This window comes from Panthera onca, chromosome E3, assembly GCF_046562875.1.
Source record: "Panthera onca isolate mPanOnc1 chromosome E3, mPanOnc1 haplotype 2, whole genome shotgun sequence".
Lineage (NCBI taxonomy): Eukaryota > Metazoa > Chordata > Mammalia > Carnivora > Felidae > Panthera > Panthera onca.
In genome coordinates this window covers 39,304,924-39,317,897 of record NC_138354.1, presented here as the reverse complement: position 1 = coordinate 39,317,897, position 12,974 = coordinate 39,304,924, and the positions used below count along the sequence as shown (strand labels likewise).

Below are 12,974 nucleotides of genomic sequence, written 5' to 3'. Positions count from 1 at the left end.
AACTAAGACGGCAGAGGTAGCTGAGGTACCTTGGAAGGGCCTAGAATGTCAGGCCGAAGGGTGTTCGTGATCTGGTGGGGGGGAGGCAGCTGGCCGGGCGGGGGGGACGCCAGGGAAGGGCCTTCGTGTCTCTGGGTATCCGCTCGGATGTGGCCCGTTTCCTTCTGGCTTCTGCTCACACCTGACCGCCCAGCTGCTCGGTTCGGCTCGGGAGAGCCCCACCTGGGTGCTCACCGTTTACCTGCGCCTGCGCGGTCAAAAGAAGGGCGAGGGCGGAGGCGGGGAATATTCCGTGTGGGCTCCCCACCCGCTTCCTGTGCGGCCCGAAGGCAAGGCCCAGTCCGGTCGAAGGGGCTCAGGGCCCAGCTCGGTCTGGGGTCATTTCTTCACTTGCTGGGGTGACTCCGCGGGGTAGGGAGGCGGGACGCGTGCGAGGGTCTCATAAGCGGGACAAGCTCACTGGGCGCCCTCACAGCAAGGAGGATGGGTTCCGGAATGTCCCGCCCCCACCCTTGCCCTTAGCCAATCAGACGTCTGGACGGGGCAAGAGGCGGGCACCGGTGGACCCGGCCAATCACGACCGTCTCTCTCACCCTTCTGCTCCTCCCGCCGCAAGATTGCCCGGTAATGGCCGGAAACCTCCGCTTTGACAATTTCCCTTTTCTTCTCTGCCACGCGTCGGGCTCGGAAGGGTCCAACCACCGGGTGCTGGATTACTGGCTTCGCCAACCCGCGAGACTTCACAGCCGGCCTGGGCTTACCGAGATGCAAAGCCTCCTGCGGTCCTAGACTGGACGTGGGCAGAGGGCTGAGGGCCTGGGCCAGAGCCACTTCCGGCTTGGCGCCCTCAGTCCTCTCGTCTCGTTGCTGGCTGGAGACTCCGGGACCCCGAACCCAGCAGGCACCTACGACCCCTGCACTGGAGCTCGGTGGCCGCCTGCGCTCCTCCCGCCGGCCGGCGCTCTAGCACCTTCCAAGCCTTGGAGCAGGGCCTGACGGTGCTGCCAGGGAGAGCCGGGCGCGGGGGCGGGAACGGCCTGGAAGGAGAGCTCAGTCCTCTTCCGGGGGGAGCCGGGGAGACTGAGGTGGCTAGTGCGAGGGGTGTGGGGTGGCTCTGGGTGCTGTGTGGAGGGAGGTAAAGGGCGGGGAAACGTTAAATAGGGGCTTTGCTGCATTCACTCATTCATTTTGCAGATACGGAATGAATGCGAGTGTTACACGTTCTTTGCTAAACGTTGAGGAATAAGCGGTGAAAAGGCCAGAAAAGATCTTTGCCCTCTCGGGGTTCCGGTCTAGTGAGGGAGACCGACATGCAGATAAGTGACACAGACATTAATTTCAAGTAGTGACAGATATCAGAAAGAAAGGAACGGGTGAAACAATGTTAGGAACGGATTGTCAGAAAGGGCCTCTTCAAGGAGGGAAGTTTTAAACTGAGACTTGGAAAAGACAAGAAGCCATTTTACTAGGATTTGGGGGTAGAACTTCATGCACAGGAAACAGAGTGAATAAAGGCCCGGCCACCAGGAAGAGACTGAAATGACACCTCTCTTGGGAGGGAAGGTAGAAGATGACTGCAGGAGGGGAGGCTAGAAGGTGACAGTGCCCAGGACTGTGGTCTGAAGTTTCTCCTTGGCGTGTGGCAGAGGGTGGAGAAAGGAGGTTATGAGGATGGTCCACCCTTCCTCCTCCGGCCGTCCTGTGGCATGTGGTCAGACACGATCCCTTGCCTGGGTTGTAAAGACAGCACTCTGTGGCCTGCACCTCTGTCACCTCCTAGAGCACCTGTTTTTCTCTTCTCAACTAACAAAGTTATGGACTAGTCATGAAGATTAGTACTACAATCCCCACAGGCCACTGACCGGAACAAGTTTGGCTCAAATCTTAAGGAGAAAATGGAAAAAAGGCCTGGAGGGCCTAAATCCTGCACCCTCTTAAGTACCCCACACTCCTGTGGGCCTGCCCAGGTGACAGGTTCCTGGCGATGCTGAACTCCCTGGGACTAAACCACTCTTTACTGAGCACTACTTGTGTGTTAAAAGTTAGCGCTGGGCTAAGTGGTCTTACATATATATTCTCTTACTTATTTAATCCTTTCACAATCTTAGGAGGTAGTGAATCAGTTAGGATTCAGTTCAACTACAATTAACAGATCCAAAAGAGCAGGATCTTAACCCAGATGTAAGTGTATTTCTCACGATAACGTGCGCAGGTGGGCTGGAGGTAGGCAGCCTCCGTCAGGACAAGTGTGGCGGCCCTAGCCTGCAGAGCCAGCACGGACCCAGGCCCTCATCTCACCATCCCAAAACCAGGAGTCTCATCTCACCGCCAGTAAAGTCTCCTCTCACCATCCCAAAACCAGGAGTAGCATTGAACCGTACATGCTCATGTTTAAATGTTTTTATGTATGTTTTTGAAAGGCAGCACGCAAGTGGGGGTGGGGCAGGGAGGGAGGGACACAGGATCCCAAGTGGGCTGTGCACTGATAGCAGAGAACCTGATGCCAGGCTTGCAACCACCAGCCGTGAGATCGTGACCTGAACTGGAGGCAGACACTTAGCCGTCTGAGCCACCCAGGCGCCCCAATACATGCTAATTTAAACATTTTTTATCAAATGGGAATACCATGTACAAATTGCAGATGAATGATTTCCTAGAGAAATTTTAAAAACTGTCAAAATTGAGGCAGGAAGACATGGAAATTCTGAATAGCCAGTATCCTATAGGGGAAATAATAAAAATAAATATTTTTATTTCTATCTCTTTAACATTTTTTTTGGTGTGTGTTTATTTTTGAGAGAGGTGTTTGTGTGTGCGCACATGCGTGTGAGTGGGGGGGCAGAAAGAGAGGGAGACACACAATCTGAAGCAGGCTCTAGGCTCCGAGCTGTCAGCATAGGGCCCGTCGCAGGGCTTCAACTTGAGAGATCAAGACTTTAGCCGAAGTCAGACACTCAGCTGACTGAGCCACCCAGGTGCTCCTTTATCATCTATTTTTTTTTTTTAATTTTTTTAACGTTTATTTATTTTTGAGACAGAGACAGAGCATGAACGGGGGAGGAGCAGAGAGAGAGGGAGACACAGAATTGGAAGCAGGCTCCAGGCTCTGAGCCATCAGCCCAGAGCCCGATGCGGGGCTCGAAATCATGGACTATGAGATCGTGACCTGAGCTGAAGTCGGACACTTAACCGACTGAGCCACCCAGGCGCCCCTTTTATCATCTATTTTTAATGAAAAAAACCTCTTAGTAGGCAATAATGGTAGTCAGGGTGTACATTCTGGTTGTAACAGAGGTCCAAAATAATAGTGGCTTAAACGCCATATCTATTCCTTTCTCACATCACTGCTTGGGTATAAATCTAGGGCTAGTTTGGTGCGTTCCACAATCGTCGGGAATCTAGACACTTTCCATCTTATTGCTTTGATACCTCTGGGGCTTACTTTCATTGGCATGGCCCGTGCCTTTAGGTCCAAATTTCTGCTAGCAGCTGGGGAAAAGAAAATAGGAAGACATGACCCATCCCTTTCGAACAAGATACATGAAAAATCATGTCTTCTCACATCTCCTTGCCTTCAGTTTAAGTACATGGCCATACTCAGCTGCAGGGGAGGCTGGGAAGGTATACTCCTCATTCTGAACGGCCATGTGCCCATTGAAAAATTGTTTTAATTTTTTTCTAACGTTCATTTTTGAGACCGCAACAGAGCGTGAGCAGGGGAGGGACAGAGAGAGAGAGAGGGAGAGAGGTAGAATCTGAGGCAGGCTCAGCTCAGAGCCTGACACGGGCTTGAACTCAACAAACCGTGAGATCATGACGTGAACCGAAGCCAGAGGCTTAACCGAGCCCTCCAGGTGCTCCCCCAAATTCTTACTCTAGAGGGAGAAAACAGATATTGGGGAACAGCTAGTAGCTTTTCTGCTGCAAATGAGAATAGATGCTCCTTACTATAAACATGAATATATATCAGAGACAAACAATGGACAGTTATAAATCACAAAACTGTTTATTAACCAAGACAATGATGCCTACTGTCCTCAATTTTTTTTTTTAATTTTTTAAACGTTTATTTATTTTTGAGACAGAGAGAGACAGAGCATGAACGGGGGAGGGTCAGAGAGAGAGGGAGACACAGAATCCGAAACAGGCTCCAGGCTCCGAGCTGTCAGCACAGAGCCCCACGCGGGGCTCGAACTCATGGATCGCGAAATGGTGACCTGAGCCGAAGCCGGCCGCTCAACCGACTGAGCCACCCAGGCGCCCCTGTCCTCAATTTTTGACACTGTTTCGAGGGTTCTGGACTAAGACTGAGAAAATGATGAGTATAAATTCCGGAAATGAATATAAATTTTCTGGAAAGAGAATGTTGACTTTTTCATTATTTATAGATTATACTTCCTAGCTAGAAAAATAAACTAAAATTAGAAAGAAAAAGAAGTGCTACTGGGTGATTAATTTCAATGTAATCGTATACAAATGACTTGCCATCTGCCAGCAATGCCCGATAATATACACGGTAAATGTGCCAGTTTTTTGTTTCTCAGCCCCCAACACATATATTTTGTCACCCTGTGCGATACTACAGCCTGTAGACCTCTCTACTTCGCTAGTCGACTTGATGCTAGTCTTTGCCAATAGAGGGCGATGGAAGAACACTGTAAATCCCAAATCCACACCTAGAAAAGGGGACTCTCAAGTTTTTTTTCCCCTGGGCAGTTTTCCACGGGGCCAGTAGAGGGAGGGAAGAAAGCAGCAGCAGCAGCAGCCACTTTAGCAGCCTTCACAGAGCAGGCCTGGCATTTGCTCTCCAGCAAATGGTTCAAGCAAATAGTGGAAGGTGGGTGTTTGCATAAACGATCTGCACATACGGAAAAATGGAAAAATTCTAATTGTCCAAGAGGAAGCGATTTAAAATAAAATATGGAACTTGCATGCTATGGAATACTATGCAGTCTGCAAAAGAGATCCATTTTATTTACATAGGGTGACCTGCAAAGATATCCTTGATGGACTTTTGAGTCAACCTACAATACTTACATAGAATGATTCCAGATCTACAGTACAGATATCCATAGATGTATAAGAACAGGCTAAAATATTAATGATACTCACTTCTGAATGGCCTTAGTGGGAATATTTTTTCACCTTCAATTATTTTTGCCCTCAGTTATTCAACAAATATTGTGCCAGACACAAATCCAGGTGCTGGGAGTAGGGCAGTGAAAACTCTGACCTCACGGAGCTTATACTCGAGTACCGGGAGACAAATATTACACAAGTCTGTCAGGCAGCGATAAAAGAAAAATAAGGCAGGGCAGAAGCATGGCGGGGGTGCTGTTTACATAGGATTAGGGGAAGCCACTTGGAGGGAGTGACATTTGAGCAGATTGACGGAGCTAGTCTTGTGGATATAAATAACTTTATAATTTTTCATACTCTATTTTCTTTTCTACACTAAGCATGCAACACTTGCATAATCAAAACAAATCAAAACAAGAGAGCTCTTTATATTTCAGGAAAAGATCCGGAGCCTCAGATCTCCAGGTAGAGAAGTAGAGTGTAGGAGCAGGTACAAATACATGGAAAGAAGAACCCAGCGCTCCCCTCCCCGAGGACCCCGCTGCCCCGCAGACGAAGCTGCCGGTGGGAAAGCGAGGCGGGGCTCCCCGGGGTCAGTGTCCCCGCCTGCCGCGTCCCGCTGCACAACCCAGGCTGAAGCTCGGGGGGGGGGGGAGGGGGAGGACGGGAGGGGCGGGAATCGCCGCAGGAGGCTCCGCGTCCCTCACTGGACTGCATTTCCCAGGAAGCTCCACGCCTCTCTAGGGGCGGTAAAGACTGAGGCGAGGGCGGGACCCAAGGGGCTGGAAATGAGTCTCCCGGGGCCGAGCTCCAGTTCCTGGGTCGCGCGCGGGCCTTCAGCCTTCCGCCCTCGTCTGACTCAAGGAGGGCGGAAGGAAGAGTTCGTCCTCAGGGGATCCCTTCCGGCGGATCAGGAGCTCTACTCGTGGCTGGGCCAGACGCCGGCTCGGCCCACCAGACCGGGCTTGTCTTTCCCCTCTCGCCCTTAAGTGGCTTTTTAGATTTTCAGAGAAATCTGAAAGCACGAATCTAGACACAGACCTGAGTATGGGGGCATTGGTGGTGAGGCGCAGGGCGCCACCGCCTCCTGATTGGCCAATTTTGGAGATTCTCCCCGTTCATTGGCTAACCATTGGGGAGAAGGCGGACTCAATTGGGCGAACGGCCTCCTGGGGCGTGTAGTTCGAGGGCTTGTTGCGGCGCATGCGCCTTGTTGTTTCCCGGCGAGCCCCGCGCGAACTTCCGGCGCAGGGATCTGGCGGCGGAACTAGGTACCCTGGGCGGTTGTGGGCGGTGTGTATCCCGGGGGCGGGACCCGCGACGCGGGCCGCCGAGCTCCGAGATCGACGTCGGGGCTCCGGGCGGCCGGGGTCGGCGTCCGGAGACGGAGGCCGAAGGGGTCGCGTGCCTCTGGGAAGTGCCGGGGGTGGGGACGCGCCCGTGTCCACTACCCGCCCGCTCCCTCTCAGCTGCGCGCAGGCGAGGCCGCCGGGGTCGGAGCGCAGGGCTCCGACCGGGTCCGCCTTCTCGCCCGCCGCGTCCTGCGAGCGACCCTGGTGAGTCCCTGGCCCTCTCCGAGCGCAGCCTTCTCCATGGTCACTGGAGGATGAGGATGGAGCGCGTACCTTTCAGGGGCGTTGCGAGGAGTGTAAGAACAAAGTAAATAAAGTGCTTAGTGTGTAGTAGAGGACTGGAAACGACGTGAATCTCTTACTGGAGCGCATTCGTACCGTGGAATCTCGCAGAGCGGCTAACGAAGAAGCATTGTTAGGTGGAAAAGCAAGTTGCAAAATAGCATGTGCAGTAAGACCTCATTTATGTAAACACCCCCCCCCCCACACACACACTTGGTTTTCCCCGTTTCTATAGATACCTTTTCAATAGATGGATAGGGGAAAGTCTGGGAGGTCATATGTTATGCTGTTGATGGGAGGGTGCAACTGAATTGCGAGAGTTTCTCTTTTATGGGTTTCTGTATCGTTTACATCTCCCTCCCCCCTTTATTTCGATGGTCTGCGTCACATTTTTTTGTTAAGAGAGCAATTAAGGAAATTTTCAAAGTCCAGACTTTTCAGGAGTACTGGAAGAGTAGTGATGTAAGGGATAAATTTGTGTCATTCATTCATACGTACCTGTGGATAAATGGCTTAGACAGGTGTCTCTGTGAGCTCTTCGCTGGCACCCAAAGTCCGGGATGTGTTTTGGAATTCGGAAGTTTTCAAATTTGAGAACGATAATACAGTACACATGGTATATCAAGTGACCCCACCAACAAAATTTGCAGCAATAGATAATAATCAAACGTATTAATTACACTTTTTCTCACGGTGTAGGACACCTACAGAAGTACACATGGTTCGTACAGCTTGATGAATATTTCCAAACTGAATACATACAAAAATGTTTTTGCTGTAAAACATGTGAACATCTCCATTTAGTGAGATAAACGGAGATTATAAATACGCTCATATCAGTAGGCCAGGGAGTAAAAGCCTGGGAGCTTGGGATTTCAGAGCTGAGGATAAGGAGCTATGGACCTGTTTGGGCAGAAAAAAGAGAGTCACAGAAGCAAGGACAGCCTAAAAAAGATGTCAAGGCCAGGAAAGGCCAGGAGCAGGCTGGTGTTTGCTCATGTACTGCCTCCCTCCTCCTTTTTGCTCTTTCCCCAGGAGTCCTCGTCCAGATGCCCACCCGGCTGCCACAGGAGATTCCTCTGGGAGACTGAGGGGCAGGCTCGCAGGCCCAGATTGAGGCCAACCAGTCCTTAGGCCAGGGGAATGGCAGCACCCCCAGAGCCTCAGGATGAGGCTCCTGGGGAGGGAGAAGGGCTGCTGATTGTAAAGGTAGAAGATTCCTCGTGGGAGCAGGACTCCGCCCCGCAAGAAGACAGCAGGGATTCTGAGGCCTGCCGCCAGCGCTTTCGGCATTTTTGCTACAGGGACGTGGGCGGGCCCCATGAGGCCTTCAGCCAGCTCTGGGAGCTCTGCTGCCGCTGGCTGCGGCCCGAGCTGCACACCAAGGAGCAGATCCTAGAGCTGCTGGTGCTGGAGCAGTTCCTGAGCGTGCTGCCCGGAGGCGTCCAGGACTGGGTGCGCGAGCGGTGTCCCGGCAGTGGTGAGGAGGCCGTCGCCTTGGTGGAGGTCCTGCAGAGGCAGCCGGCGAAAGCGTGGCCACAGGTGAGGGGCCCCTCCCGCACCCAGGGCCCCTGGATGGCTCCTGGCTGAAGGGAGGTGGCCGTCTCCTCTCTTAGAGGAAGTCCTCCCTGGAAACGAGTCCTCCAGGGGTGGTAGGGATGCGGGGCCAGAGGGAGCATCCGCAGGAGTGCATCATAGCAGGTGTTGCGGTTCTGAAAGACACTGTCCAAATGAGTCGTTTAGTTTTGGTGGCTTTGGAGGGCAGCAGCAGGATCAAAGTGGGCGTGTTCCAGGAAGGCAGATGTTAGCTCCACACAGGTTCTGCAAATGTTCATCCGTGTTCTGCTGTCGGCCGGGCCCTGGGGGTACAGTGATATGTGTCATGACAGCACCAGAGTGGGTGTGAGAAGCTAGCTGTCCGTGTGAACCCTGCTGTCTGGGGGGGTGTTCGATTTTGACCCTTGGGGAGGTGCTAATGAGTGGCTGGGGTGTGGGGCTCACCCTTGGCCTGGAGATCTGCCCCCACATCCCCTTAGTAAGTGGCTCTGTGATTTTGGCTTTTGGGGGCTGTTCTTGCCTCATGCTTGATCGGGGAGTGCCCTCGGGCACACAGAACATTCTCCTCTGGATTTTCCCGGGACCCATATTGATCTCCTTCCCCACGCCCCTTCCTCCTGAGGGACGTGTCCTGTGTCTCCTTCCCAGGGATTAAGCTCTGTCTCCCCCGTCCGATCTCGGTGCTGATGAGCATGTTGTGGTTCCTGCACAGGAAGTGCCCTCAGAGGAGGTGGAACCCGAGGCCACAGTCCAGGGACCCCCAGCCAAGGGGCTTCCCGTGAAAGTGGGGGCACGAAGCTGGCCACCTGTACTCTGGGAGCAGCACAGCCATGGCGGTGAGTAAGCTTGTGGGCCACAGGTGGCTGGGCAGGGGCCTGGCTCCTTCCCGCTTGTTGCCTTGAGGGTAGCAGGAAGGTTATCTCTGTTCTAAGGAGCCTAGGAAAGTGTGCTTGTGTGTGTGTGTACATGTGCGAGATCTGGCCCCTGGCCTGGGCTGGCCTCTCTGAGGGTCTCTTCTTTTCTTCAGCCCAGCTGCCTGCTCTTAAAGAGGGGAGTAGCGGAGAGAACACCGGTACCAGCTTTGCCTCTGACGTCCACGTGAGTTTCTAGTCCCTGTGTCCCCTCTGAGGCCCTCTGTGCTGTCAAGTCCCTAAAATGAGCCTTGCCTTCTCATCAAGACCTCTTCTATCCATCTTGGCCCTGCCTGGACCTGTCCTGTTCCCCATCCCAGCCCCCATCTTGTCCCCACCCATGGCTTGCCTGGGGAGCCCTGAGTGGCAGTGCCGAGCCAGGTTTTCTCCCCTCACTCCAGGGACCTGTGACGTTTGGAGACGTTCCCTTCTATTTCTCCCGGGAAGAATGGGGGTCCTTGGACCCTGCTCAGAGGGATCTCTTCTGGGACATAAAGCGGGAAAACTCCCGGAATGTTGCCCTGGGTAAGCAGCGGGTGCAGCCAGAATCCCTGGGGTCCTTGGCTCTTCTGAACTGGAGGCAGCACCCTTCCTGGGGGGTCCAGCGCTGGATGGTTGGCCCAAGCAGGCCACACACTCCTCTGTGTCCCGCTGGAATCCTCAGTTTTCCCACACCAGTCGTCGAGCTGGCTCGAAAGTGGGCTTTTCCTGGGCCTTTTCAAGAGCACTGGCTGGTTTCTTATTTCTGTTAATGTTCATTTTTGTTTGCCTGTGAGGGTGTGTTACCATGTGAGGGGTGCTTTTAGCGTGCCCACACTGTGCTAGCTCTCATACGGGCATTTTCCTGTGATTCTCACAGCCTGGTGCGTAGAAGTGTTGTCCCGGCTCCCACACAAGGGATCTGAGACTCAGAGAGGCCAAGGGACTCTGAAGTAGTTGTGAGGTCCCCTCGCCTGCCCCACGAAGAGGTGCTGACAGTGAAAGCAGCTGCCGGACCTGTGCCAACGCCTGGGCCCCGCCCTTCAGGGGCCACCCTCCTGGGGCCCCTCTCCAAGCTAGAGGCTGTCTGAGCACTGTCTGGGGATCATCTCATTTAATCCACATGACCCCATGGGAAGACGAGGATCACTCCCTATTGAACTCTGTTCTTGAGTCAAGGGACAAAAGCTTGGTGGGGTGAGAGCAGCCACACAGGCCGAACCCTGTGGTTCGTCAGTTTCTGGTAAGAAGCACTGAGAGCTTGGATAATTTGCAAACTACCTAAATCGATTCAGTTCTAGAGTTTGCAAAGCCAGGGTTCAGACCGTGGGGCACCGGGCCCCAGTGCGGACACGGGGGTGGAAAAGTCAGGGGTGTGATCGGGAAGTGTCTCTGCAGGCAGATCAGCCCAGCCGGACTCCTTCCTTGCCTCTGCCTCCGAAGTGTTTCTCTGCGGGCATTTTATCAGGCCCCTATTTTATGGACGAGGAAGCTGAGGCTTGGGTCTCTGTAGCCCAGGGCTTTCTGATCCTGAGTCCCGTTTCTGCCTCGCCCCAGCTCTGGTCCCAGAACCCAGTGGAACCGAAGAGGCCGCCCCCTCTCGGCTTGCAGGCTTGGGGTCCGAGAGCCAAAGCGAGCAGTCCCGGCTGGAGGAGGCCGCCACGGCGCTCCAGGGCCAGGCCGGCTGTGGCGGGGGCCGTGGCGGCGACGTGACTGTGTCCTGGAGCCCCGAGGAGGCCGAGACGTGGCGGGGCGAGCCCCGGCCGGGGGCGCCCCTGGCGCGGGCCGCGGGGGCGCGGAGGGGGCGGCCGCCCACGCGCCGGAGGCAGTTCCGGGACCTGGCGGCCGAGAAGCCGCACGGCTGCGGCCAGTGCGGCAAGCGCTTCCGCTGGGGCTCGGACCTGGCGCGCCACCAGCGCACGCACACGGGCGAGAAGCCGCACAAGTGCCAGGAGTGCGAGAAGAGCTTCCGCAGCTCCTCGGACCTGGTGCGCCACCAGGGCGTGCACACGGGCCAGAAGCCCTTCTCCTGCGCCCAGTGCGGCAAGAGCTTCAGCCGCAGCGCCTACCTGGCCGACCACCAGCGCATCCACACCGGCGAGAAGCCCTTCGGCTGCAGTGACTGCGGCAAGAGCTTCTCGCTGCGCTCCTACCTGCTGGACCACCGGCGCGTGCACACGGGCGAGCGGCCCTTCGGCTGCGGCGAGTGCGACAAGAGCTTCAAGCAGCGCGCCCACCTCATCGCCCACCAGAGCCTGCACGCCAAGATGGCCCAGCCCGTGGGCTGAGGGCTGGCGGGGGCCGCGTGGCCCAGCCGGGGACGGGGCGGTGTCTCCCCCCACTCCGGGCTTCTCCACCCGTGGGCGTGGGCGGCCACCATCCCTGCGCCCCTGCTCGGCTCGGCCCCTGGGCCTGGCCGACACTCCCGGGGAATGGAAATCCCCTGTCTGTCACCTCCTGGCCATTCCCTGTCTTGCCCCTGGGGTTTCTCTTGCCCCTCTGGCTTCCCGAAGCCCCAGCACATTCCCGGCCCCTGGCCTGGTGGGGGGCGGGGGCGGAAGGCCAGGGTGTCAGGGATGTGTGAGGACGTCATCGGCAGGGCTCTGGGTCCCCGCCCCTCAGCCTCGCTTGCCCTGTGGCTCATGTTCCCTGCACCCTGCTGGGGCCCTGGGCCTGGCCCTCTGCCCTGCCAAGCTGTGCCTTCCGGTGGGTGCAGAGGACAAGCCTTGACCCACAGGGTGCTGCCAGGCTCTGGGAGGGACAGCCCAGACCTGTGAGGATCCCGGTCCCCGGCGTGGCCGCAGGGGCTTTTGGCCCTACCCCCCCTCCCGCGGCCAGGCCCTGACCACTGCCTGTCCGGAGGTGGGGACCTGCCCGCCTCAGCACTTGGCTGACTTGCCCCCAGTGAGTCCCTGAGGGCCACCCCCTGCCAATCTAGTGAGGGTGGTGGTGGCTTCAGGGACAGGAGGCTGACCGTATAGACAAGGACGGGGCCTGTGGAGGCTGGCTGCTCCCCGCTGCTCCCCTCTCCAGAGGTGTGGGCTTTGTAATACTTAACACTAGCACTCTGTCAGCACTTGTCGCTGACTCCTTAAGCACTGCATTCCACAGCGCCACCTGCGTTGTCTGCAGATTGGCATTCCCAGGGACAGACCACAGGCTCTCTAAAGGAGCTGGGCCCTGCTGTTCTCAAAAGGGCAGCAGAGGGCTTTGAATAAACGTGGAAACTTCCTCCAGACTGCTCTGTTGTTTATGTGGCTGCTAGGGGTGGGGGGGACCTGGAACTCCTACTTCTGGGCCTCCTGGCTCGGTTGTCCTGGTGGTACTGGTACTGGGTGGTCACCAGGTGGGGCCACATTCTTGGCTTCCGGGATGGCTGGGTCCCAAATGACAGCCACGAGTGTCCGGACTCTCATCCCTCATCAGCCAGCGCCTGCCCTGGACCGGGGACAGATGAGGATGGGATAACTGGGGGCACCTGCACCCCCCACTACCCCAGCAGGACAGTGGGGGAGCTGAGTGGGTCTTCGCCAGGCCTCACGGGCGAAATGAAGAAAGGGGCTTGGGCGTGGGGTGTGTGGGGAAGCAGGACTCAAGCCGTCTCAGTGTTCAGATCCCTCAGTGGGGGGGCCTGCTCCCTGCTGGGTCAGAATGGGCCCTGCCTGTTCCCCACCCAGCCCTTGACGTCTGACCCTTCCCCTCCCTGGCCTGGAGCCCGCACAGGAGTGGGGGGTGCACAGTCAGAGGTCATCCTACCCCAGCAGAGCCCTCCCGAAAGGGGGTGGGGGTGGGCGGAGACAGAATGTTCTGTCCC

General features: G+C 56.0%; 1 protein-coding gene across 2 annotated transcripts; it reads left to right on the top strand.

The window, feature by feature from the left end:
• Positions 1-6,334: 6,334 nt before the first annotated feature.
• On the top strand, positions 6,335-12,391 carry ZNF213 (zinc finger protein 213). 2 transcript variants are annotated; one of them, XM_060648264.3, is made up of 6 exons: positions 6,335-6,635; positions 7,749-8,255; positions 8,983-9,106; positions 9,298-9,368; positions 9,583-9,706; positions 10,718-12,391. In XM_060648264.3, exons 2-6 carry the CDS (start codon positions 7,857-7,859, stop codon positions 11,446-11,448), a joined length of 1,449 nt encoding a protein of 482 aa, XP_060504247.2. In that variant the 5' UTR covers positions 6,335-6,635; positions 7,749-7,856; the 3' UTR covers positions 11,449-12,391. The 2 variants fall into 2 exon arrangements, with proteins under 2 accessions (XP_060504247.2, XP_060504248.2); XM_060648265.3 differs by lacking the exon at positions 6,335-6,635 and adding an exon at positions 6,642-6,873.
• Positions 12,392-12,974: the final 583 nt, after the last annotated feature.